Genomic DNA, 24,625 nt, shown 5'->3' on the forward strand with positions numbered 1-24,625 from the left:
TCTTTTTACCCTCAGGTTTACAATTTCATCACTTTGTTCGTTAGAGTTGTAAGTTTTACAATAAGAATCTTCCGTTTGATTCTCATCAATTTGAGGAAAATCTGGCCTAATATGTCATATGTCCATTAATAAAAGGAATATACAATTATTGAAGAAATTAAAAGAATCAATAATAAATCCAGCACGTTAAAACTAAATTTTAAGAAACTAAATTTATAAGGAAAATGATAACCTTACAACTATTTTACAACTAGTTTACAATTCTATAAGAAATGGAGGGTAGTTTTGTAATATTAAAATTTATTTTTAACAAAATGACATTATTTCATTGATTGTTTGAATATTAGTCGTAAAATAGTTGTAAAAAAGTTATAGGTATATCATTACTCAATTTATAAACTAAGAAAAAGATTTTGCAAAAGGGAAAAAAATGAATTAATAAAAATAAACTTTAAAAGAAATTAAAAAAGAAAAAGGTGGGCCATGTGTAGGCAAACCAAGTATTATATGGGACAACCCGTGTACACCTTGACCACCTTGGTTGCACGTGGTCATCATTGTTCTATTGATAATAATAGACTTATTACTTTCTACAATTTATTTTTTTTTTTTTATTTATTAATTTTTACTTAATAGTTAAAAAAATAACTCTTAGTAAAATTATATATTTTTTAATTTTTTCTTAATAATTAAATAAGTTAAAAAAATACTTAAAAATAATAAAAAGCAAAAATTTTAAATATCAGTATAGAGTAGAAAAATTGTGATAAGAAAATAATAAAAATATCATTATCCTTGTTCGACACCTTGTGTGCCAAAGACGGCCACACTGCCGGCCTTGGCTGCTTTTTTTTTTTTTCTTTTCTTGATATTTTCTTTAAGTAATGATAAACACAGAATACTTTTTACAACACATAATATAAAATAAGAATATTTTTATAAAATAATATTATTTTTATAAAATATTTTATAAAAATATCCCTCCTTTTAAAATATTATTATGTAAAATATTATATAAAATATTGTGTATTTATTATTTTTCTTTCTTTTCCAACGTTATGTACATTTGAAGAATTTGGATAAATTGATTGTCAGGAAAAAATAATGTGTTAACCAGCCATTTCTCATTATTTGATGAAACACCACTTGTACTTATTGCAACAAACAAAGAGAAAATAAAAATAATAATAAAAAAAAATAAAAAAAAAATAAAAAAAAAAAGAATCTAAAGGACATTGCCAACCAAGTCGGTTGTCAGAGTAGTCTTTTCATTCCCAAAATATAGCTACTAGAATCAAGCTTTGGCATAAACAGCATTCACCATGACCACAACACATAATCATTATGTCGACAAAAGAAATGATGAACGATTGGGCAACAGGTCCTTCCAAATGTTTCAACAAGTCCTTCAGATTAAAAATTCAAAATTACAATGCTAATGACAAACCTAGTTATCAGAGTACTCTTCATCCCAAATTCCTACCTTGCAGATTGTGCAGTTCTCCCAGTGAGACCTAAGAAAAAAATTCCCAAGAACCTCCAAAGAGTGCAATTATCTCAAATTACAAACGAAAACAACAGAAATTCTGATAGATCTGGACTATTACTTTACTGCTAATTTAATAGTTGAGTTCTGGAAATGGTTCTCATGATCAAGTGTTGAACGCCAGTACTAAGTAAACATATGCCTTTAAATCTTTGGTTGATCCCACAGAAACTTGAATAGATAACATGCACCGGATTAGATAGAAAGTGATGAGTTAATATGATCTGATCCATGATTAATAGTTATAATATTACGTGTGTAATTGCACCATCATCAAATAAGATATGAGACAAAACTGAAAACCCCCATTTCAAGCAAAGAACATATGCAAAATAGTAGAAAGCTCCTCCCTTTCTTGTCCTCTTTTAAAGTGAAAACAGGCTCAAATCTATCTCAAAAGACATAAACCCATGCATGCCTCACAAATGCCATGGCTGAGGCCATTCTCAGGAGCGCTATGCATCTTGTTGAACATTGAGTTCACCCTATGGGTCCAGCTCTCAAAAAGTAGAGACCTAATCTAAGACTGCAAATTCGATAATAATCCTATATCTTAAGTCAAACCAACTAGAACAATCTGAGAATGTACTTTTTCTGAAGGCCCGTATTCTAAAGTAATTAGTTCGGCCATAGAACCATTAATACCAGTAGCAAACGATTTAATGCATTTTGACACTGCTAATCATGGATCAGATGATGATAAACTCACAAAACCAACTTAGTACTGGCATGCAACATGATCATGAATCTGCAACTATAAGCATATATCAGATCCTAGCCCACATCTTGAAGTATCAGAATTTGAAGGAGCATCATTTTTTCCTTTCTGTTTGATAAGTGGCCGATCGAGCATAAAATTGGAAAATGAAAGGTCTTAAAATGTTAAATATCTATTTAGTAATTTTGAATTTCTGATAGTTTTCGGAGACTTTGAGATAATTAACACTCAGGAGTTAGTCATAAATTACTCTAGGTCTCACAAGCAAACTGTTGCTACACCATATCCAGGAAAAGAGATCTTCATGCTGCCAAACTCCTGTTCAGGGCCACGGAGGTATCTGTCTAAGAATGGAAAATGCTGCATCTGGGAGTCTAAAAGACGGAATGGATGTAGAAGCCGTATAGGGAATAAAAAAAAAACAAAAAAGCAAAAAAAGCAAAACAACAAAACCTGCCAAAAAAGGGACAAGAGGTAAGAGATTGAAAAAAAGAAATTTGAGAATTCTGCCAAAAAGGGCAATAGAAAGATTGAGATGAAAAAAAAATACAAAAGCTGCCAAAAAAGGACAAAAGTAAGAGATTGAAAATGAAAGAATTGAGAATTCTGCCCTCTAAAGCACATAACTAAGAGTAAAAACTGATCCCTATTCATTAGTAATAGATAAAAGTTTTTTGGGGGGGGGGAGAATTATAGGGAGTGTAAGTAACCCTGAGGAATTCCAGTGGGATAAAGTGTAAATAGACACTGTAAAGATACATCTAAAAAAATACCTTACTACTGAAAATGATGTTTGGCGTTAAGCCACTCCTCCAGCCTCGCCTGTGATAGCTGCTTTCTGATTCACAACAAAAGAAAGATCGGAGTGAGCACAATTATATACTTTCTCTTATCCAAAGGAACTGCCAAAAAACCATTAAAAAGACCCTTACCTGCTCCATATCTCCTTTGCCATTCACTTGGGATAAAGAACTAGATGGAGAGCTTGAAAACCTGAAAAAAAAAAACATTCGAGTTTTACCAAATTATAATATCATGCAAACATCACCTTTAGACTGCCGGTAGCATATAGGATATCAATAAATGGTTATGTGGGCAACAGTTTGCAGTGGTATAGACCTGATTGTCCTTGCTTTCCTTTTTTCTTCTTCCACGGTGTCTGTTTTAGAAACTGGTGCAAACCTGGCAAGCCGAGCTTTCTTCTTTGCTTCCTCATCAGCAGTAGCTTTTTTCTTTCCTTCCACATCAGCAGTGGTTTTCTTTCTCGATTCATCATCAGGAGCCACAGATGCATCACAAAGACCAAACCTGGGGGAACAAAGTGTTTCTTAACAATCTGCCTCGACAAAAAATGACCATCTAAAGAATCTAAAATAGTCAACTACAATTTATATAAACAACAAATTAAAAAGTATGGAATGAAACCTCTCTGCTCTAGCCTTTCTCTTAAGGTCCTCTGACCCATGCAATGGGGACCCCATGCCAAACCTGCAGAAGGTCAATCCCCACTTGATAAAGTTCCAATAGTCAACAGGGGAAAAAATGATGTACGGAATTCAAGTCAATTCTAAACTGTATCTTTAATTCACAAATATCTATACCGTGCAATTCTACCAAAGAAAAAAAGAACTAAAATCTACCCGCAGCATGTGACTGGAAAAAGCGAGATTAACATGCCAGGATCCCAAATAACACAAGATCATTTTATTTACATCTGTCTCAACAGAAAACTTTGTTTAATAAACGACGACCTTCCATCTGGTGGAGTTCATAAAATCTTATCTATGATTTTTTTTTTTTTTTTGGGCAAGTTAAACCTATCTATGACAATTGAAGTCTAGAATAAAACACCAGGAAAAGTATGATCTTTCTACCTTTTTTTTTCCTGTCTGTGGGTGGGATCCTACATTTTTTTTTTTTTATAAGTAGGGTGGGATCCTACATAAGGATGTTTGCCTAGAATTGCCACCATAAAAAATCATGCTTATCTGAAGTAATTTCCTGAGCTTCTTTGACTGGGCCTATCAAGTTTTATATTTGATAAAACGACCTCTCCATTGTGCCAGCCTAAACACTATTAAACAATTCAATTGATGCTATAATAACTCTCCAAAGGTTATTTTCTGACTACAAAATTTTTAGCAGCTAAAATAGGTGACATTTACTGTGCTGCAGAACCTCTCGGCATCCAAACAAATAATATAATAGGAAAAGAATACATAAACATAAGTTGTTAATTCCCTATTCAGATCTGAAGTTATTACCACTGTTGTTTTAACCCCAACACTCCCCAAAAAACAATTGTCAATGAGGTTCTATAAAAGAATTTCTTCTCTCACAAATAATTGTTTTTGAGCTCAATGACAATAAATCATGCATCAAAACATCAAGGGAAAACACAGGCATAAATGTCATAAAGGATACACATTCTCAAGTGTAAGAGCATCAACGGAAGAAATTACTGCTGCAGCATACTAAAGTAAGAGGTTGTCTGAGACTCCTTGACAATCTTGCACTATACATGGTGTATCCACTGCAGGGCAATCTTTCTATTTTGATAAGTAATTTTTTTTTTTTCGATTTTGATTAGTAATTTAATCTCATTAGAAGAGTGCAGACAGGCATGACCCTCAAGTACACAAAAGAATCCCCTATCCAGGAGAAAAAGAAGAAAACAGTTCAAAAAACTAGAAAACAGAAAAAGAAAAGCTGTTATGAGCTGATATCCATGTGTAAAGGGAGTTGAGAACGTTTTTTGTCATCTTTCCCACTGAAATTTGACCATCTTCAAAGGTCCATGCATTCCACTCTGTAACAACCCAATCCTAAAAATTAGGCCATAAATATGTTTTATGTATTTTCATATTGTTAGAACATTCTATTATGGTTATTATTATACTACTGTCATTTTTATCAAAATTCTGTCAATATGCTATTAATTTTTATTATTATTATTATTATTTGTATCTTTATTATGATAGGACGAGTATAGTGAAAATACTTTAACTTCCACATTCTCTATCATCTCTCAAACGTTACTCATTCTGTAACTGACAGAATCAGAAGGAGCATTTTCTTTTATAACTCTCCTTCCCTAGAAATCCTCCCAAAACCGCAGCAATTATTCTCACAGCAACACTCTCTCCATCATCGCGCAACAATGTCCTCCCACAGCAACTTAACAGACTTGCAACCTCAACTCGATCGAGCCACCACAACGCCATGAGAAAAAATCATGGAGCAACTCAGAGCAGTCACCTAGCCACCTACCGAGAACCACGACAACCACCGTAGTTTCATCCTTCTCACGGCTACATACCCTCAATGGCTCTTCATAATGGTCACGGCAGCAACCACCATACACGTCGGATCCGCCACCAAGCCCAATCCTCGCCTCGCCTCAGTCCTCGCCCCACCCAGCCACTGGCATCCCTCTTTGGCGCACCATGGTTGCACCATTCGAGCTAGCGATACCAAGCCACAAACCCAACCAGTACACAAGAAAATCAAGAAGCCATCTTGCCAGAAACCATCGAGGAAGTCACAGAAACTGCCGCCAAAAGCTTCCTGTCACTCCAAATCCGTCGCACTATCCCGGTAAGCCCACGACGGCCGTCTTTCATTCTCTTCCTTGGCTCTGTTGTATCACGGTGTGACAACACCATGTCCTTTCTTCCACAACTGCGCCAGAGGTCGCCGACGCCGACCTCAGTCTAGCCCAGCTCTGCCGCCAGCTCTCTCCTTTTTCCATGTTCTGCTTCTATCAAAATAAAGGGACCTTATATATATATATATATATACATATATATATGCCTCCCTCCCGTAACCTTAGTTTCTATATAAGGGTAGCCTCTTTTACTCAAATTACGTTTATATCCTGAGTGTAATTTGTATGCTATTAGACGTGTTCTTTTTACATGAACTAGGCTTGAATTTAAATTAAACTCTGTTTTAATTGGGTTATGTTCCAGAGATACCAATTTTCTATATGGGCTTCATTTTAATGTAATTAAAATGCTATTATATTATTTTAAGTTGAGTTGTGCTTAATATTTTAAGTTATCCATAATTTTACATGGACAATTATATTAGCCCATAAGCGATGGTTTACAGAAAAATAAGTTACGGTTTTAATCATATAACTAAGTGTTAAATTATGATTTGACTATATATTAGTAGTTTACAAGGAATTTTTTTAATGTTAAAATATTATTGAGGATATTTTATGAACTATTGTTATTAGATAAATTTAGATTGAACACAGTTTCCTCTTAAATTATATGTTAGTAATATTAAATTACGATTACAAAAATATGTTATTAGTATTTATTTAGATTTCTTGTAAAATCTAACAATTATGTTATTTAGCCAATTTACAAAATTGATATTGTACGACTTGTTTTTGTATAAGGATTTTAATACTAAACATGATTAAGCTTATTTTTATGAATTGAATGTTTTCACCAATTATTTTTATAAACTTAGATAAATATATATATATATATATATATTAAATGATATTTGAAAGATTTGATATTATTCTAGCAGTAAATGGTAAGTATTTAATCTTTATTTTAAACGCTTTTAAGTTCAATGTCTATCGTATGAAGAGAATTTCTACTGTTTATTGCAATAGATTTGATATAATTATGCTATTAAAGTTGTAGATTGAAAATATAAAAATATGTTAAGAATATTAAAATGAGATTAGTATTTATTAGATTTCCTATTAAGATTTAATAATTATGTTAATTATAAGGAAGTAAGCCTATTTTAAGAATTTAGGTTTTCATGAGTTATTTTAGCAGAATGACTATAACCCAAGTATTTTACCAAATTATAATTTTAAAGTGAAATATGTTATTAGTATTTTATTAGTATTATGATATTAGTATTTAATGTTTTTTTATGAAACATAGTATGTATTAAATTATTCTCCACGATATGTATTAATTCAGCAGAATATCATGACACGTTTTACTAGAAATATTTTTTTTTTATAAGTACGTTTTACTAGAAATATTAGTGACGATCCGTACTTCGTATAGGTAACGAGCTATGAAGGAAATTCAGGAAGCAACTCCACGAGATAAGTAATTTGATCACAAATTAGGATTAACACATAGTTAAGACTATTATTATTAGAGCCATTTTTTTGTCAGCTACTTTTATGTACCACACGTCATATGCAAGCATGTCACTCAATATTAGCATACGACAATGTCAATCCGCATCATGTTCAGATTCAGCATTTTACAGTTATTTATATTAGTATGTATGTCATGCATCTCACATTGTGTAAGATACATAAGCTATCTTAAGTTCAAGTGCAAGATAAGATAAGATCAGTTAATTTAATCAGTTAATCAGATGGACATTCAGTTCAATTTCAGGGTGGATGTGCAAGTCATGGACTCAAACATGGTCCACTGTAGTATGTCAGAATACTACTCAGAGCTCCCCTTACTGCAGCAGGATGTGGGGCTAGTGCACAACCTTGCACACAAGGTTAAGTGTGTGGGCCAGTCAAATCAATCAGTTAAATCAGATCAATCAGTTAATAAGAAAGTCATGCATAGCATGAGCATGAACAGTCATGATTTAAGCTCTCAGCATAAAAAATTTATGAAAAATCCTATATTTACTACATTTACATTGTGATGGATTTCTTACTGAATCTTCGACTCATTTTAGTTTATTTCATATTTTTAACATCCTAAGTGAGAATGGTGTTCAGTACGAGCATGCGGGTCAGGCTTAGATGGAGCAGTTGGATTTAGTTCGAGGCTTTAATTATTTATTTAGTTTGATTTACTAATTATGAAATCTCTTGCCTAGCTTTATTTAGGAGAGCACGTGGTATCCCTAACCCTAGGGAAGGGGTTGTTACATACTCTCTCCCCATACACAACATGAAACATAGAGGAGCCAACTTCCAAAACCATTATGGCGCCCCTCCTACCTTCCCAAAATAAACCAACGATTCTCACCCATCTAGGCATAACCCACTCAACACCACACAACTAAGTAGAGTCCATAAATCTCTTGTTACTTCACAATGAAGATGTAACACACCCCAAAACGTTAGATTAAAATACAAAGAGAATAGCTCGCTTCGAGGGAGCACCTCCAACAAAAAGAAGGAAGAAAATAGGAATTTGATTCAGTTTTTGCATGTTGTTACAAGTGCGTTCTTCCACTATAGATATTAACCACTCCTCTAACTAACTCCTGGGCCAGAGGCCAACTCAAACAAGACGGTTTAAAAAAAAAAAAAGACAAGTTCATTACAATCATAACCAGCAGCAAATAGGCCATGGGCCGACTCCCAAATACAAGGTAATTTAAACGGAAAGGGCCACAAGCCAAATCATTACCCACTAGACTGAACCCAACCTACTAGACCTTTATTACCTAAACCCAAGCCCACTATGGCTTCAGTCCACCCATTGACTAAGAACTCAAACTTAACTAAGTTTCCCAACTGCAGTTTCTTTCTGACTACAACATCCGAACCTTCCCTTCACCACAGACCCGTTGTTGCCTTTCCAAACCTTAATTTGTTGCTCGATGTGTAACATAACAAATGATTCGAAAATGGGCCTTCAACCAATATGGGCCAGGCCCACAAATTAGGGGTTAGGTTTCCACCCATTTAGGCGTATGACAATACTGTCCCCTTATTAGAAGACCTTGCCCACAAGGTCAATACAACTTGACAAAATTATGATAAGGAGAAAACAAAATTATCTTCTGCAGTATCTAGGAAGGGTTGCTATCTCTCTGCTATTTATCTCATTAAACACCTGGCAAAAGACAAAGGAGTTGAATATCAAGTTTTTTATAATATCACTTGCATCAGAGTGGCGAGTATGGAGTTTAGAGAGCTCACCGAATAAGGTACTAGTAGGGAGTTGAAACTGCCGCCCACATTCTGCATTGAACTCCGTGTAGTAATTGGACCTCTTAAGATTATATCTACATCAAGAATTACTATGAACTCGGCATCAATATTTGCATGATTAAGCCAGTGAAGGATCGCAGCTGGTTTATTAATTGCTGGATACAAATCGCCAGTTAATGGATGTTTGGTCATGGAAGGAACATAATGAGTAGGAGCCAGGTCATGGCCAGTGTATTGCTTCAAGTCTTCATCAGAACAGCTGATAAGTCGTGTAATATTTCCAGGCTAGCCACTCAGGTGGAAGCTGTGGACAAGTCCTACAGTCTGCCAATCAGAGTACGTGGTACATTTGGTGGAAAAAATGGTGCAAATTTTGGATATTGCCCCCCAGGCTTAGCAATGACCTGCTTACAGTCTGTATTGGTTCTTTCTCATTTTGTATAGTAGCAAGAGTCAGAAGTTTTGTCCAAAAAAGTTCAGCAAAAGCTTTGCCCATTAAAAAGCTCATGTATTTCAACCAAGTTGGTTTAGAGCATCCATTTGCCTTGTGTTGTAATAAAAGACCGTCTTTTATACTTTGAATACACTTTATACTTAAAAATAGTGCCCGCCTTTTATTTGGATCAGATTCCATCATATGTACCTCTCTAGGAAATGGAGGTTCAGGAAATAGCTGACCATAGTCATAAACTATATCATCCTCATGGTGATCTAGTTTACCAAGAGACCAATTTCCAACACTGAATGGAAAACCATAGTGAAGAAGAATAAGTTCAACTCCCTCTTGTGGCAAACCATAGTGACGAAGACCAACTTCTGCTGCACCAAAAGAGTATCCATACATCTCACTGATCCACCCTTTCCCATAAATATCACCAATTCAATTGGTGGACCAGTGAGCTCTATCTTCTCGCACTTGTTCTGTTTTTGAAAGCCACAAGGGAGCCAATGCTTGAAGATCATCAATGTGCATGGCTAGAAGCCCACCAACTTTGTCACAGAGTTCTGGGTCTTTTGTGTGCAACTTAGCTAGTGCATTATTGCATCCAATCAAGCACCCATAATAAGTTGTAACAGGTTTGCCTTTCTCAACACCAAGTTCCCCAAGGTAGAGTTTTATTTGTCAAACGTTGATTGCAACGTTCTGAAAGTGATGATACATTATCCCAAGTTCCATTCACTAAATGATTTCCCACAGAATTTCTCTATTCCTCTATCAAAGGGCCAATGAGGTGGCAATACATCGAGCAACTGGAGTGAAATTCTTATCTACTAAAACTAGCAAACCTATAAGATTTTCCCATTGCCCTCCACTAGAGATTACAAGAGAAGCATAAAGGACTTCAAATACCTGAGTTTTCAGCTTCTTACCCCTAAAATTCTCAACCAGGAGGCAGGCATTTGTGTTGGAGTCATCTCCACCAATAACAACAAGCCCATCCAAATCAAGCTTCTCATTACCCTCACCACTAAAAATCACAGCCTGAACAGCAGCACCATAAGCAACAGCCTCATCAGTAACATTAACACATTCTAGCTTCAAAACTTTCAAAAGAGGACATCCCTTAGCCATAGCAAGTAAACCTTTGTTGTTTATGTACTTTGAATCCAACTACAAGATCACCACATTTGTTGTGCGACCCAACTGCTTCTAGAGAGAGGTCTGTTATTTTTGCACAAGCAAAAACCCTTACGGACTTAATATCAGGCCTCTTGATTTCCTCCTTGGTCACGGTCACAATGAGCACTCCATCCTCCATGGCTACTTTTACCCCATTGGCCTTGGCGTTCTGTAGCAACCTAAACCTCCTTGCGAACTTCCCGCTACTACGCTCCACACGATGCTAGGTATTGGTCTTCTGCTCGTGCTACGATTCCTTTCCCCACTGATCTGGATCTGTCCGTCCTTCACCTCCACCTCCACCTCCACCTTCACCTCTTCCTTCTTCAATCCCGATACATCCGCCTTGAAGATGTGAGCGGTCTGGGTCTCCTTCCAGTCGACCTTAGCGTGCTCGAACGAAGATATTTTGGAGGAAGAAGGGATCTCAGAGTGTTGAAGGAAGAGAAAACCCTCGAATAGGTCCCACACCTCTAGTGAGAATGGGTCGAAGATGTTGGATCGGCATCCAAAAATGGATGGAATCATCGATATGCTTGCTTGGTTTCGATTCGAGGAATTGGAAATGGAAATCAAATTGAATAAGAGGTCGACGAAGGAAACCTCTTATAATCTAGATGAACATTCCAGACCATTCTATGGAGCACATCCTGTTATCAAAATCTTCACCTCCCAAGTGGGTATCATCAGCTGTGAATATCACTTCAAATTTCTCGCCACCAGGGTCAAAGATGCCCTTCTTGTGTTGTTTCCTGAACATGGTCAGCTTCAATCGGTAGGGAAGCACCGCTTGCATTTGGAATTAGCAAATTAAGAACACTTAAGAATCGGAGCAAACGGATCTGATACCTTTCCCTAGGTATATCTTAGCTCCACTGAAACAACAAAGTTCCATCTCGAGACCCATGGCTACCGAAATTTGATCGAACTGGCAGCGGATTTGGAACGGGAGTCCAAAGCGGTCTTCGGGTGGCAGTGTGGTATCTTCTTCTTGCATTGCACAAATCTGGTCCTGCATCTGGTTTAAGTTTTCTGTAAATTCATCAGGAAATTCATTTATATGTTGCTGGAATACTTGGTGGCTTTGTGTTTCTTCTACTAGTTCCATGATTTTCTGGATTGACGCAAGTATTTCTTGCATGTTTTTGTAATTTCTTGATAGCATAGAGACCAGTGTCTCTCTAATACTAATTTGTAACACACCCCAAATGTTTCATGAAAATACACATAGAATCGCTCACTTGGAAGGGAGTACCTCCAGCAAAAAGAAGAAGGAGATAATAAGGAAGAAAATAGGAATTTGATTCAGTTTTTGCATGCCATTACAAGTGCATTCTTCCACTCCATATACTGACAACTCTAACTCCTCGGCCAGAGGCCAACTCAAACAAGACAGTAAAAAAAAAAGACAAGTTCATAACAATCATAACAAGCATTAAATGGGCCATGGGCCGACTCCCAAATACAAGGTAATTTAAATGGAAAGGGCCACAGGCCAAATCATTACCTACTAGAATGAACCCAACCTACTAGACCTTTATTACCCAAACCCAAGGCCACTATGGCTTCGGTCCACCCATTGACTGAGAACTCAAACTTAACTAAGTTTCCCAACGGCAATTTCCTTCTGACTTCAACTTCTCAAACCTTCCCCTTCACCACAGACCTGTTGTTTCCTTTCCAAACCTTAATCCATTGCTCGGTGTGTAACATAACAAATGATTCAACTAATGGGCCTTCAACCAATATGGGCAAAGCCCACAAATTAGGCCTTGGGCTTCTGCCCATTTTAGGCATATGATAGAAGAAGAAGGTGATTGAGAGGCTCCCCATTCTTCTTACATATACAACACCTCTCCACCACAACGACGCTCCGTTTTCTAAGGTTATCCAATGTCAATTCCTTTTTCTAATGTTGCTATCCACACAAAAAACTCCACTCTCAAATGAGCCTATACTCTAAATATACTTTGACATGGAAGCAGGTCACCCGTAGGTAAGGTTAAAACCTGATAATATGACCACTTTGAATTTGTGTCTTTTGGAATAAATCAAATATATACCATTCACATCTCCTTTCCTTACTCTTGAGGGAGTACATCATATAAAAGAAACAGGTAACCAAACCAACCTCCCAATCTTTTACTGATCTAGTAAAATGTTAATCCACATAACTCCATTTTGAAGTTGCATTTGATTTGCCAATTACGCGTCCTTACAACATGCAATACTACACAAATCTAGAAGACACATCTTCAAAGGTCAATCCCAAGAGCACACAAGATAAAAAAAATATGTTGGCAATAAATACGTAGCCTTATAAGAAGCACCCAAATACTTCATGGGCAAAGAACAAACTTTACAGCCAAGAATACAGGCCAAGATTTCCGCATCGCCAACTGGAACAATATCATATTTTTCCAAAACAATATCCAAAGCCAACAGCACTTCAAAACATAAGAAAAGGCATCACAAGTTTCACAGTTGTTCAATTTGCGTCACCAAAAATCAAAGTATCATTGGCAAAAAATGAATGGGACAGTAACGACCCTTCACTATCCCTCGACCCCACCAAAAAACAACAATCTCCTATCCATTGTAGCTTTCATCATTCTACTCCATGTCTGCGTAACAACCACAAACAACAATGGCAACCACGGATATCCTTATCCACTACTGGGTAAACCTCACCGACACGGCACTTTTACCCCGCAGTCCTATAACCAGTAAAAATAGACTCCATTCTAATGTACACAAAAAAAAGATACTGAACCCAACAAAATATTATTGATTCATGAAACACCTATAAGAGGAATCGCAAGAAAACAAAAGACAAAAAGCATTACGCATACCTCTCCGCTCGAGAATTACGTTTCTCTTCCTCGGTGAGTTGTAAAGTTATACCAAACCGCTCGGCTCGGCGAGTCTTCTTCTGGATATTGGAAACCGGACCATCATCCCCAGCAGGCGAGGATACCGTGCTATTCGGATCCTCACAGTCCTTCGTCAGAATATTATTGGGAGAGTGTTCATGGAGATCCGGTTCGGAGACTGTAGAGTCTAGGGTTTTCACAGGGTTTTCTTGGGCGGGGAGAATACTGGGGTTGGATTTCTCAGATTCGGTGGCCATCGTAGATGGAGAGGGATGAGATTTCGTGAGAACTACGGCTCGAGAATTGCAACAGCTAGTATCTGGATTCTGCGAATTCTGGACTATCAGAGGCAGAAAGGGTAACTATGATGGAATGGAAAGTAGGGATAAGCATCCGTTCAACTGATAGACTTGGGAGGTTTGATAAGGATTGGAGGCTTGGTTTGAAATTAAATTCATATTAATTTATTTTAACTCATGTTACAGTTTTTTTAAATTTTAATATAAAATATAATAAATAATTTAATTTTTATAAAATTTTAAAATAATAATAAATAATAAATAATAATATTCTGACAATATTTTATCATCTCAATTCAATTCAATTCAACATTCAAACTCATCTTAAGAAATTTTATTTTTATTTAAATTTTTTTATCTAACTATTATTATTCTTATCATTAACCAAACATAAAAAACAATTTTTATAAATTTCAAAATAAAATATAAAAATTATCACAACGTTATAAATTTTAAAATAAAAATAATATTCAAATTTTATATTCAAATAATTTTTTAACTTCTAACTCTAATTCCTATTATAAGATTTTTAACTCTAATCAAACAAACTCGGAGTGGGTAATCGGATAGAATCGGAGTTACGGATTTTTTTATACATATTTTTCAACTAGATATTGGCTATGAACCGAGTTTAGTACCTGATTGGGTTTGAGTTCATAAGTTTAAAAAATATTGATAGTATAAAAGCTTTTTTAAAGAAAAAAATTAAATATTTGAGAAATTTATAAAAAATCTTTTAAGCACCTAAAAAAATTGTAAGTCCATTTTTAAAAATGAAAAAAAAAATTGAAGTATTTGTTGAAAAGTTCTTGTAGATGCCAACTTTTTAAAAATTCAACATAATTAATTTTAAAAGCACTTTAGAAGCATGTTTATCAAATAATAAATAAATTTTTAATTATAAAATTTTTTAGTAATACTCTACAATTAAAAGCTATACTATTGTTTTAGTACGAATTTTCAGAAATTTATTTGTGATTTTCGAATGCCAAGTCAGCTAATGGGAGACTGCCACGTATCAGCCAGATCACCAGCCGACAGAAACAAATTATTTGAACGTCCAAGACAACTGTATGGCATTGAAAACATTGGCTATACAAATGGTGCAATACTCACCATTCAATTAATCAGGACTTAGTTTTGGTTTACACGTTTGGATTCGAAGATGATTTAAGATGAGTTGAGATGAACTGAGATGGATTGTGAATAGTAATAAGATAAGTTGTGAATAGTAGTGAGATTTATAAATTAAAGTTGTTGAATAGTAGTGAGATGAGTTGAGATGAGCTGAGATGAGCTGAGATGAGTTGAGATGAGCTGAGATCACTTACGAATCCAAACGTAAGATGACGTTTGGATTTGAAGATGACTTGAGATGATTTGAGATGAGTTGAGATGGATTGTGAATAGTAATGAGATGAGCTGTGAATAGTAGTGAGATTTGTGAGTTAAAATTGTTGAATAGTAATGAATAGTAGTGAGATGAGTTGAAATGAGCTGAGATGACTTGCGAATCCAAACAACCTAAGAAAATAATAGTTTTCCCGCTTCCTATTTTGGGTATTGGAAAGAAAATCATGTTAGAAATTGTAATATTTCAAAAGAAAATCTGGTCAAAAGTATTTATCTAATTTGGGATATATTGATATGATATAAAAGGGTAGTGCAATTTGAAGACCTTTACATTATACAACATTCACATAATAATATTATTTAATTTATAAAATTCAAATTTTAAATTAAAATATATCACGTGAACGGTGTGTAGTTTAAAATATAGGAAACTCAATAGATTAAACTACATAAAATTTTATTTAAAGAGCAAAGTCAATTTGTTATCCTTAAAGTGAACCTGAAATTGTTTGAATTTTATTGAGACACTTGGGATCTTAATTAGAAAAAAAATTGCACCATTAGTTTAGTTCGAACTTCTAGAAATTTATGATGCAATAAAAATTTTTGCGATTTTCAAATGTCAAGAAGGCCAATGGTAGAGTGCCACGTGTCAACCACATCACCAGTCAGTAGAACCAATTATTTGAACACCCTAGATAGTTGTGGGTATTGAAAACATTGGACAGACACATGATGCAATCCTCACCATTCAACTCATCGGGACTCATTTATCAATAAATCTTGTGGTTTAAGATTACATTTGGATAGTGAGGTGATTTCAAATATTTTATAAATAATAATAAAAAAATAAAAAATATTAATAATAAAATATTAAATAATAATTAATAATATTGAATATTATCAGCCTTTTGGCTACAAGGATTTAGCTTTGATAAGTTTAACTTTCCCACTTCCTATTAACGGTGTTGGAAAGAAAATCATGTTAGTAATGTTGATACCCCAAAAAGAAAATTTCAATTTGTGATCCTTAAATGAACCTAAAATTTCTAAGATTTTATTAAGATACGAATCATAACTAGATAAAAAGAATTGCACGCTTAATTTAGTTGAAATTTAAAGAAATTTATGATGCAATATTTTTATGATTTTCGAATGTCAAATGGACTAATGGTAGAGTGCCACGTGTCAGCCACATCACCACCCGATAAAGCCAATTATTTGAACGCCCAAGACAAACGTAGGTGATTGAAAGATAGTGGTTATACATACACATGGTCCAATCCTCATCATTCAATCTATCAAGACTTGCTTACATGTCAATAAAGCTAATAGTCTTAAACGATGAGCATGCTTCTTTTTCCTTTTATTAACCGAAACATTTATTTCATATTTTCTTTGCTCTTCCTCTTCCGCATACACACAGTCAAGTTTACTCACTCACACAATCCCATTTTAGTGAGAAAACCGAGTGAGAGTAGTGACTAAAGATAGGTTTGGAGGGTGAGATGAGAATTTTATATTTTATTTTGAAGTTTAAAATATTAAATTTTAATATTATTATTGTTTTAGAATTTGAAAAAGGTGTATTAGAATTTGAAAAAATTAAATTGTTTATTATATTTTATATGGAGATTTGAAAAATGTGTAATGATGAGATGAAGATTTTATATTTTATTTTATGCCCCAAACCTGTTCTAAGTGAGGTGCAAAATCAAGGACTTAGCTTTGGTAAGTTTAACTTTCCCACTTCCTATTTTTGGTGTTGGAAAGAAAATCATGTTAGTAATGTTAATACCCCAAAACAAAATTAGATCAAAATTATTATTATTTTTTAATTTTGGGATATATTAGTCTAATATGAAAGAGTGATACTATACACCATACTATCATCTTATTTTAATCATACTAAATAATATGTAGCACATTCATTATTATTAGATGATAAAAAATTATATAATAAAAAATTATTTAATAGTGATAAATATATAACATCTTATTTAATGAGATGCAAATAAGATAATAGTATGATATATAAAATTTTCTAATATAAAAATGTAATGGATTAATCTAATTAGAATTTTATTTGGAGAGTAATGTCAATTTGTGATATTAAAGTGAACCCAAAACCTTTTAGATTTTATTAAGATAATCAAGATCTAGTGCAATAAATGCATATATCCGAAACATTAATCTAGTGCAATAAGTGTTTTTGTGATTTTCGGATGCAAGTGGGCTATTGGGAGACTGCCACGTGTCAGCCACATCACTAGTAGGTAGAACCAATTATTTGAACGCCCAAGATGGTTGTAGGGCAAAAATAAAAAAAAGATATACACGTGATGCAATCCTCACCATTTAATTCATCAAGACTTGCTTACATGTCAATAAAGCTAGTGGTTTAAGTCTTAACCAATAACTAAAGGAGGAAACAACCTTTTTAAGTGTTTCCTTCCTCGTGACTTAGCACAGTCGAGTTTATCTTCCGCATAATTTTTAGAATTGAGCTCTACACTCGCATCGACAAGCAAATGAGGAAACAATTTCTTTAAATGTTTTCCTCCTCTCCACCTAGCACAATAAAGCTCATCTCCCACCTACCCCAAAAAGCCGAATTTCGTCTTCGCACTTGCGACCAAAAGAGAACAACTTTCTTAAGTATTTCTCTTATTGGTCCTAAGTGCGTCGTACCCATCTCCTGCCTAAACATAAAAATCAAGTGCCTCCAATCGTCCATGATGAACAAAAAAGTCTTAATCAAATTATATCATCCGTCACTCTATTGTATTTAAAAGTATCACAAATTTCTAGAAAATTTACAATATGAACATTAAGATCCTCTTATGACAACCGCCAAACTAGACGGCTTGTTGGATCATTTGAATGATGACCAGCTTAATCTCGAAGTTATTGGCTTGTATAGCTGGTCGCCTTAGACTGGATGTTACCCCATTCACTGAGGGCATCGCATAGTCTCTTAGCGCCTTGTGCTATTGGTTGGCCATATTAACTTCACAGGCGGTGACCTCTTTCTTTTTCTCTTTATTGATCTGACGTAAGGTCATTTCAATCTCCCGATTGAAAAGCGTATGCTCTAACGATCTAGATTGGCACATGTACTTCCGATTCCTGACAAGATCAAACTGAGATCAAATTAAATCTTTTTTTTATTATTATTAAAATAAAATAAAATAAAATCCAAAGTAATAAAAATCTAACTGGTATCAATATCAATAACAAATAACTATTCATTGGCAACGGCGCTAAAACTTATTCGCATAAAAATATAATCTGCAAGTGTACAGAATCATAATAAGTAGTAAATTGTTTTAAAGAAAACGGTTATCGAACCCACAAAAATTAATTATGTTATTGAGTATTGAAATCGATTAAATTAATTACTATTTGGAAATTCGAAATTTGAAGAATGGTTTATCTAAATTAAACTGAAGAAAAGAAAATTAAAATTAAGATTTTAAAAATAATAAAAATAGATCTAGAGCATTTAACTTCACCTAGCAAATTTCACACAATTTATTCTTCATTGTTATAGAATCTAAATTATCCAAAGTTGATGATAAAAATCCCTTAATTATTCAATATTTTCTCTCGAATAATACCAAAAATATCTCTATCTAATAGCTTCATATCTCTATGTGAATTGAACTAATTAGAGACTCATTAAGTTATTTGGGTCTTTATCACACTAGTCGCGGTAAAGCATCTCTGCTTTCACTCAACTAATGGTGTTTAATCTTAGAGTTTTAATTACAAATCACCTCTTGGTCTCATTACAATCTAAAAGATCAAACAATAGTTAGATAGAAAATTGTAAGCATTAAGAACAAGGAATAAACATTCAATCATAAAAATATTGAAAATAAAATGAGTTGGAATATAAACTATGTGTTCAATGCTAGGCTATATCAAAACTCTAGAAAATAAAATTAGTTCATAATGAAATTAAAAAAGAAAAAGAATAAAATTGGTGTTCTTCGTTGGAATCAGTTAATGAAACATGCGGATCTCGCCTCTGCTCCCTCAGATCTATCTCCTTAAAAGAAACTTAAATAATAAACTCTTAACCATCAAAACCTAAACTCAGACTCTCTAAAACTCAAAACTAAAACTAAAATTACGAACCAAGATTGCCTATTCATACCATAAGACGGGATTAAATAGATGTCAAAACTCAAACCCGAAAACAAAATAAATACAGCTACAATCTAGCCCAAAAATCTAGAAAATAGTTTCTAAAGATAAATGTTAACATAAAAAGAAATTATCCTAAGAATATCAAAATTATCTAAAATAGAAGATTTAGTGATATGTGGCTTGATTTGCGGAGATTATAAGGATTTGGTGGTTAGTAAATTGATTACGGAACTCGGGAAGATCCCATCGGGTAGATGCTGTGTGCGTTGGAAGAAACTGGTGGGCTTGGAGGTCACCTAGACCACAGGGCCTTCTTCTCTCGCCTACCGAGTGGAAAGATTATTCTCTTTGCTTGTCGTGGTACAAGGCTCCTTACCTATTAAGAGGTAAGTCTTCTCGTCTTTGGACGAGAGAAATCTCTTTGCTGTCCACGGGACAAGGCTTCTCGCCCAAATCTCATCTGCTCTCTTCAGATCTCATTACCTCTCATCAGTCTGGATCTGTAGGGTTTTCTTTTGTACCAAAATGTTCTCATTTTATACTAAATCTTCTCGTTCCTTCAAATCTAAAAAAATAAAATAAAATCAATAGTATTTAAGAGAAAATGATATTTTTCATAAATAAAAAAGTGATAAAAATCATATAAAAATAACACTTATCATCTCTCATCACCCTAAGTGCAGTTGAGCCCATCTCCCGCCTATACATAAAAGCTGAGTGCCTCCACTTGCCCCTGCGAACAAAAGAGGAAACACCTTAGTTAAGTGTCTCATTGCCGCCCCTAAGTGCAGTCAAGCCCATCTCCTACCTAGACATAAAAGTTAAGTGCACCTACTTGCCCCTAGCGAACAAAGGAGGAAACAACTTAGTTAAGTGTTTCCCTCCTCGCCACCTAGTGCGGTCGAGCTCACCTCCAGCGTAGCTCTAAAGCTGAGTTTTGCACTCGCACTGGTGGGGTGTAACGGTCTGATTCAATCCGGTTTTGAACATATTTTATAACCGAATCGGTATATACTAGTTATAAGATTTGAAGAATCGATATTGCACCAGTTACACTTCTAAACTAGTACTTCTAGTTTTATAAGTTCAAATCTGGTTTGGTTTGGTTTTTCCAATATATTATACATATAGTATGTATAATATTGTATATATATTATAGTATAGTGATATATGATATAGTATCAATATAACTACTAATATTATAGACTATTGTGATAATATATAGTTATTTATATAAGATTTTAAATTTTAATGTTATATTAATTAGTAAATTATCATATGATACAAAATTATTTTATATATATTATAAAAAATCATATAAAAAATATTTTATAGAATATAAAAAATTAAAATATATATATGAACGAGTTCGGTGTTAGAAAAAAAAAACTGGAACCAGACTGATTTCAATCGATTTTGAGAAAAATGGAACCGGTACCAGACCAAACCAAACCCGGTAACGGACCAAACCCACCGGTTCGGTTTGGTTCACCGATTTTTTTTTTCAACCATACGCACTAGCGACCAAAGGAGGAGATGGCTTCCTTAAACGTTTCCCTCCTCACCACCTAGTGCGGTCTAGCCCATCTCTCACCTAGTATTCCAAGCCGAGTGTTCTCACGCTCGCACTTGGCCATCAACGCCAGCGCATCTTCTCCAACAAATGCTGAGCATTGACACTCATGCCACAACCCCCACCAGTAGTTTATCTCCGAGAATGAGGCCCCAAGCTCTGCAGCCGCCTCGCGCAGGTTACTTTTGAGAATTAGTCGACAGACTCAGCAACTGTCTAAGATAGACCCAGGGGTTGACGAGCTCCTTGATCACTTAGTTCAAGTTACAACAGACAAACTCTAACATCAACACTAAAATGGAAACATTAACAGAAAATTGCATCAAGGCGCAAAAAATCCATTACTACCAACAATAGAAAAAAAAAAAAGAAAAGATAACGGAAATACACACTCTTTGCTAACAATAAGTGGTCACTTTGCTAATGATAAATGATCACATGAAACCATTTCAAAGATCGATTATCAAGCAAACGTTCGTAGAAATAAACTTCCCAGAGGCCCATCCTCGAAGGCCCTTACTGCAAATTTTGCATGTCTTCTTAAGCTTCACGCTTGGAGATCTAAATTGCTTTGCACAGACAACAAAAAACTAAGGACCAGTTTCTGGAAGTTGTTTTTCTACAGTTTTCTACAAATTATCTCTATTACGGCTCGACTTAAGACTAGGGCTATAAAATGAACAGGCTACTCGACAGACAGCCTGAATTCGACTCGACTCGAATATTAAATGGGCCGTTCGTAAACATAGAATTAGGCTCGATTATTAAACGATACAAACTCATATAAAGCTCGACCGGCTCGAGTAATGTTCGTAAACAAACTCGTATGAAGCTCGGCTCGACTCGTGAACTCAACTTGTATATATTTATACATATATAATACAATATATTATATAAAATAAGCAAAATTTAGATATGTATATAATTTATAATATTCATAATTAAGTATATAGACTTAGTGTTATTATTATACTCTATAGACTTATAGTCCACTACATATACTATATATAAATTTATAATATTAACTTATAGTCTTATAAAACTAGAAGTTATGATGAATACATACAATAAATATATAACATTATAAATTTACAAATTACACCATATGGTCCATATTATATATATATATATATATATATATATATATATATTCATATTAGTAAATGTATGTTAGAAATATGGTATATTGTCTATTGATATTAGTAATAGTATATTAGTATATGTATGTTAATATATTATTGGTGTTAGAAAGATGGTGACCGGTGGTGTTAGAAAAATGATACATTCATATACTATTACTAATGTATGGTGGTATAAGATATACTAATATACTAATATTAATATGAAAGAAAAATGGTAGTGTATTAGTATAAGATATTAGTATATGTTACTATGTATGATGATGGATAATATTAACATATCATATTAGTATTAGTATATACAAATGGAGGTGTATCAGTATTAGTGGTGTATTAATAACTATATAGTATTATTAATCTATTAGTAGTATAATCTTATATAATATATAACATTTTAGTATTACAAATTACACCATCTCCTTATCATATTAGTATAATAGTATTACAGTATTAGTATATAATAGAACTATAATATTATATCATGAATAATAAATTATAATGTTTGATAAAATATAAAGTTAGACAATGTTATATACTTATAGTTATACTATTATACTATTAGTATAGTTATATATTATAATAGTATATAACATGTGTTACAACTTAAATATTAAAATATAGTTTTATAGGGTATAAGTTATAACTTATAACATTGTACTATTCTGTACTATAACTTAAATATAACTTAAATATTAACTTATAATAATATACTAATATATAATTTTATAGTATATAACATGTGTTACAACTTAAATATTAAAATAGTTTTAAATAAAAACTTAAATTTTAAAATATAGTTTTACATTTTACAGCCAGTTATAACTTATAACATTGTAATGTATTAGTAGTGTTACATGTTAAAGAGGCTACCCGTATGACATTTGGAGTTATTGAGGCCCTTGGATCTTTATATCCAAATTTGAGTTGTTGATTCGTCGCAAAACCCTAGCCGCCCCACCCACTTGGCCACTTGCATCTCGATTCTCATTTCTATCTTAACTCTTTATACATTGTAGTATTGTTAGTTATTACATTGTAGTCTTGTAGATTTAGATCTAATCATCTAAGTATACTGTATGCCAAACATGCTGTGTGGTCAATGGTTTGACATTGTTCTGCCAGACTGTCATACATCAGTAACATCCACAGTCGTATATGCATGCTTTTGTAGCTTTGTCACTGTTCAATGTCCATTACTTTGATTGATAAGTTTATGCTTTATCTTTTTTATTTTATTTTCTAATGGCAAAATATGCCATGTTAGGGCTTTAGGCTATTTTGCTATTGTTTACAATTACAAATATATGTTTTAAGCTTTATATTTCATATATGAGAATTGAGAAAAAAAAAAAAAAAAAGCATTCTGAAGATCTTGCCTATAGATCTATGCTTGAAGCAACATTTACAGCTCACTGTGAGTTTCAATTTTTCATTTGCTTCTCTAAGTAGTCTCGAGTTATTTGTGTATATTGTTGATTGGAGTATGTTCTTGCTCACAGTATTTAAATATGCTTTCTTTTAAATGTTTTGGTAGATTAATCCGACCCTATCTGGTTCTTGTTTATTGCTTTATGTTCTTGCTTGAAGTATTTAATGATGTTTTATTGTTCATGTTTGGTTATTGTTTTAAGTATTGAAAGATGTGTTGGTTGATAATAAATATGGTTGGTTGATTGATTATAAATTATGATCATGTCTTAAGCACCATCTTTAACATGTGTTGGTTGATTATAAATGATCATTTTTTTTTAAATCTTTAACATATGTTCTTAAGTATTTCTTTCTTCAATCTGTTTTGTGTTTATGTTTTTAGTTCAAGTCTTTAAATATGATTTCTTGAACTTGTTTTGGTTGATTATAAATTATTATATATGGTTCTTGCTTCAACTATTTAATTATGCCATCTTCAACATGTCTTGGTTGATTAATCTTTCTTCAATCTGTTTTGTGTTTATGTTCTTAGTTGAAGTCTTTAAATATGCTTTCTTGAACCTGTTTTGGTTGATTATAAATTATCATATATGGTTCTTGCTTCAACTATTTAATTATGTCATCTTCAACATGTCTTGGTTGATTAATCTTTTTTTAATCTGTTTTGTGTTTATGTTCTTAGTTCAAGTCTTTAAATATGCTTTCTTGAACCTGTTTTGGTTGATTATAAATTATCATATATTGTTCTTGCTTCAACTATTTAATTATGCCATCTTCAATATGTCTTGGTTGATTAATCTTTCTTCAATCTGTTTTGTATTTATGTTCTTAGTTCAAGTCTTTAAATATGCTTTCTTGAACCTGTTTTGGAGGCACATCGACCCACAAAGGGAAGAGTCTATTGAAACTGTTCGAGTCAAAATTGTTTGACTCTAACATATTTTGGTTGATTATATCATCTATATTAGCCTATATCAGCCTTGCCTTTTGGAGGCACATTGAGCCATCAAGGC

General features: G+C 33.6%; 1 protein-coding gene and 1 pseudogene across 3 annotated transcripts; both read right to left on the reverse strand.

Moving 5' to 3' along the window:
- Window positions 1–1,271: 1,271 nt before the first annotated feature.
- On the reverse strand, window positions 1,272–14,088 carry LOC109012840 (protein MODIFIER OF SNC1 11-like). 3 transcript variants are annotated; one of them, XM_035689440.1, is made up of 6 exons: window positions 13,642–14,088; window positions 3,690–3,752; window positions 3,384–3,572; window positions 3,197–3,257; window positions 3,043–3,102; window positions 1,272–2,582 (listed from the first exon to the last, which is right to left on the reverse strand). In XM_035689440.1, exons 1-5 carry the CDS (start codon window positions 13,917–13,919, stop codon window positions 3,064–3,066), a joined length of 630 nt encoding a protein of 209 aa, XP_035545333.1. In that variant the 5' UTR covers window positions 13,920–14,088; the 3' UTR covers window positions 1,272–2,582; window positions 3,043–3,063. The 3 variants fall into 3 exon arrangements, with proteins under 3 accessions (XP_035545333.1, XP_035545332.1, XP_035545331.1); XM_035689439.1 differs by having other exon boundaries at window positions 3,038–3,102; XM_035689438.1 differs by having other exon boundaries at window positions 1,272–2,717; window positions 3,038–3,102.
- LOC108999363 lies at window positions 9,165–11,803 on the reverse strand (annotated as a pseudogene).
- Window positions 14,089–24,625: the final 10,537 nt, after the last annotated feature.

This window comes from Juglans regia, chromosome 4 (genome assembly GCF_001411555.2).
Source record: "Juglans regia cultivar Chandler chromosome 4, Walnut 2.0, whole genome shotgun sequence".
NCBI classification, from domain to species: Eukaryota; Viridiplantae; Streptophyta; class Magnoliopsida; order Fagales; family Juglandaceae; genus Juglans; species Juglans regia.

What these genes read in the sequence shown, in the direction of transcription:
- LOC109012840 (XM_035689440.1), bottom strand. Translation starts at nt 13,919, where the DNA reads ATGGCCACCGAATCTGAGAAATCCAACCCCAGTATTCTCCCCGCCCAA. An exon ending in AGAAAGGCTAGAGCAGAGAG is followed by an intron (nt 3,573 to 3,689) that starts GTTTCATTCCAT and finishes TTGTTCCCCCAG; the next exon opens with GTTTGGTCTTTGTGATGCAT. An exon ending in GCAAAGGAGATATGGAGCAG is followed by an intron (nt 3,103 to 3,196) that starts GTAAGGGTCTTT and finishes GTTGTGAATCAG; the next exon opens with AAAGCAGCTATCACAGGCGA.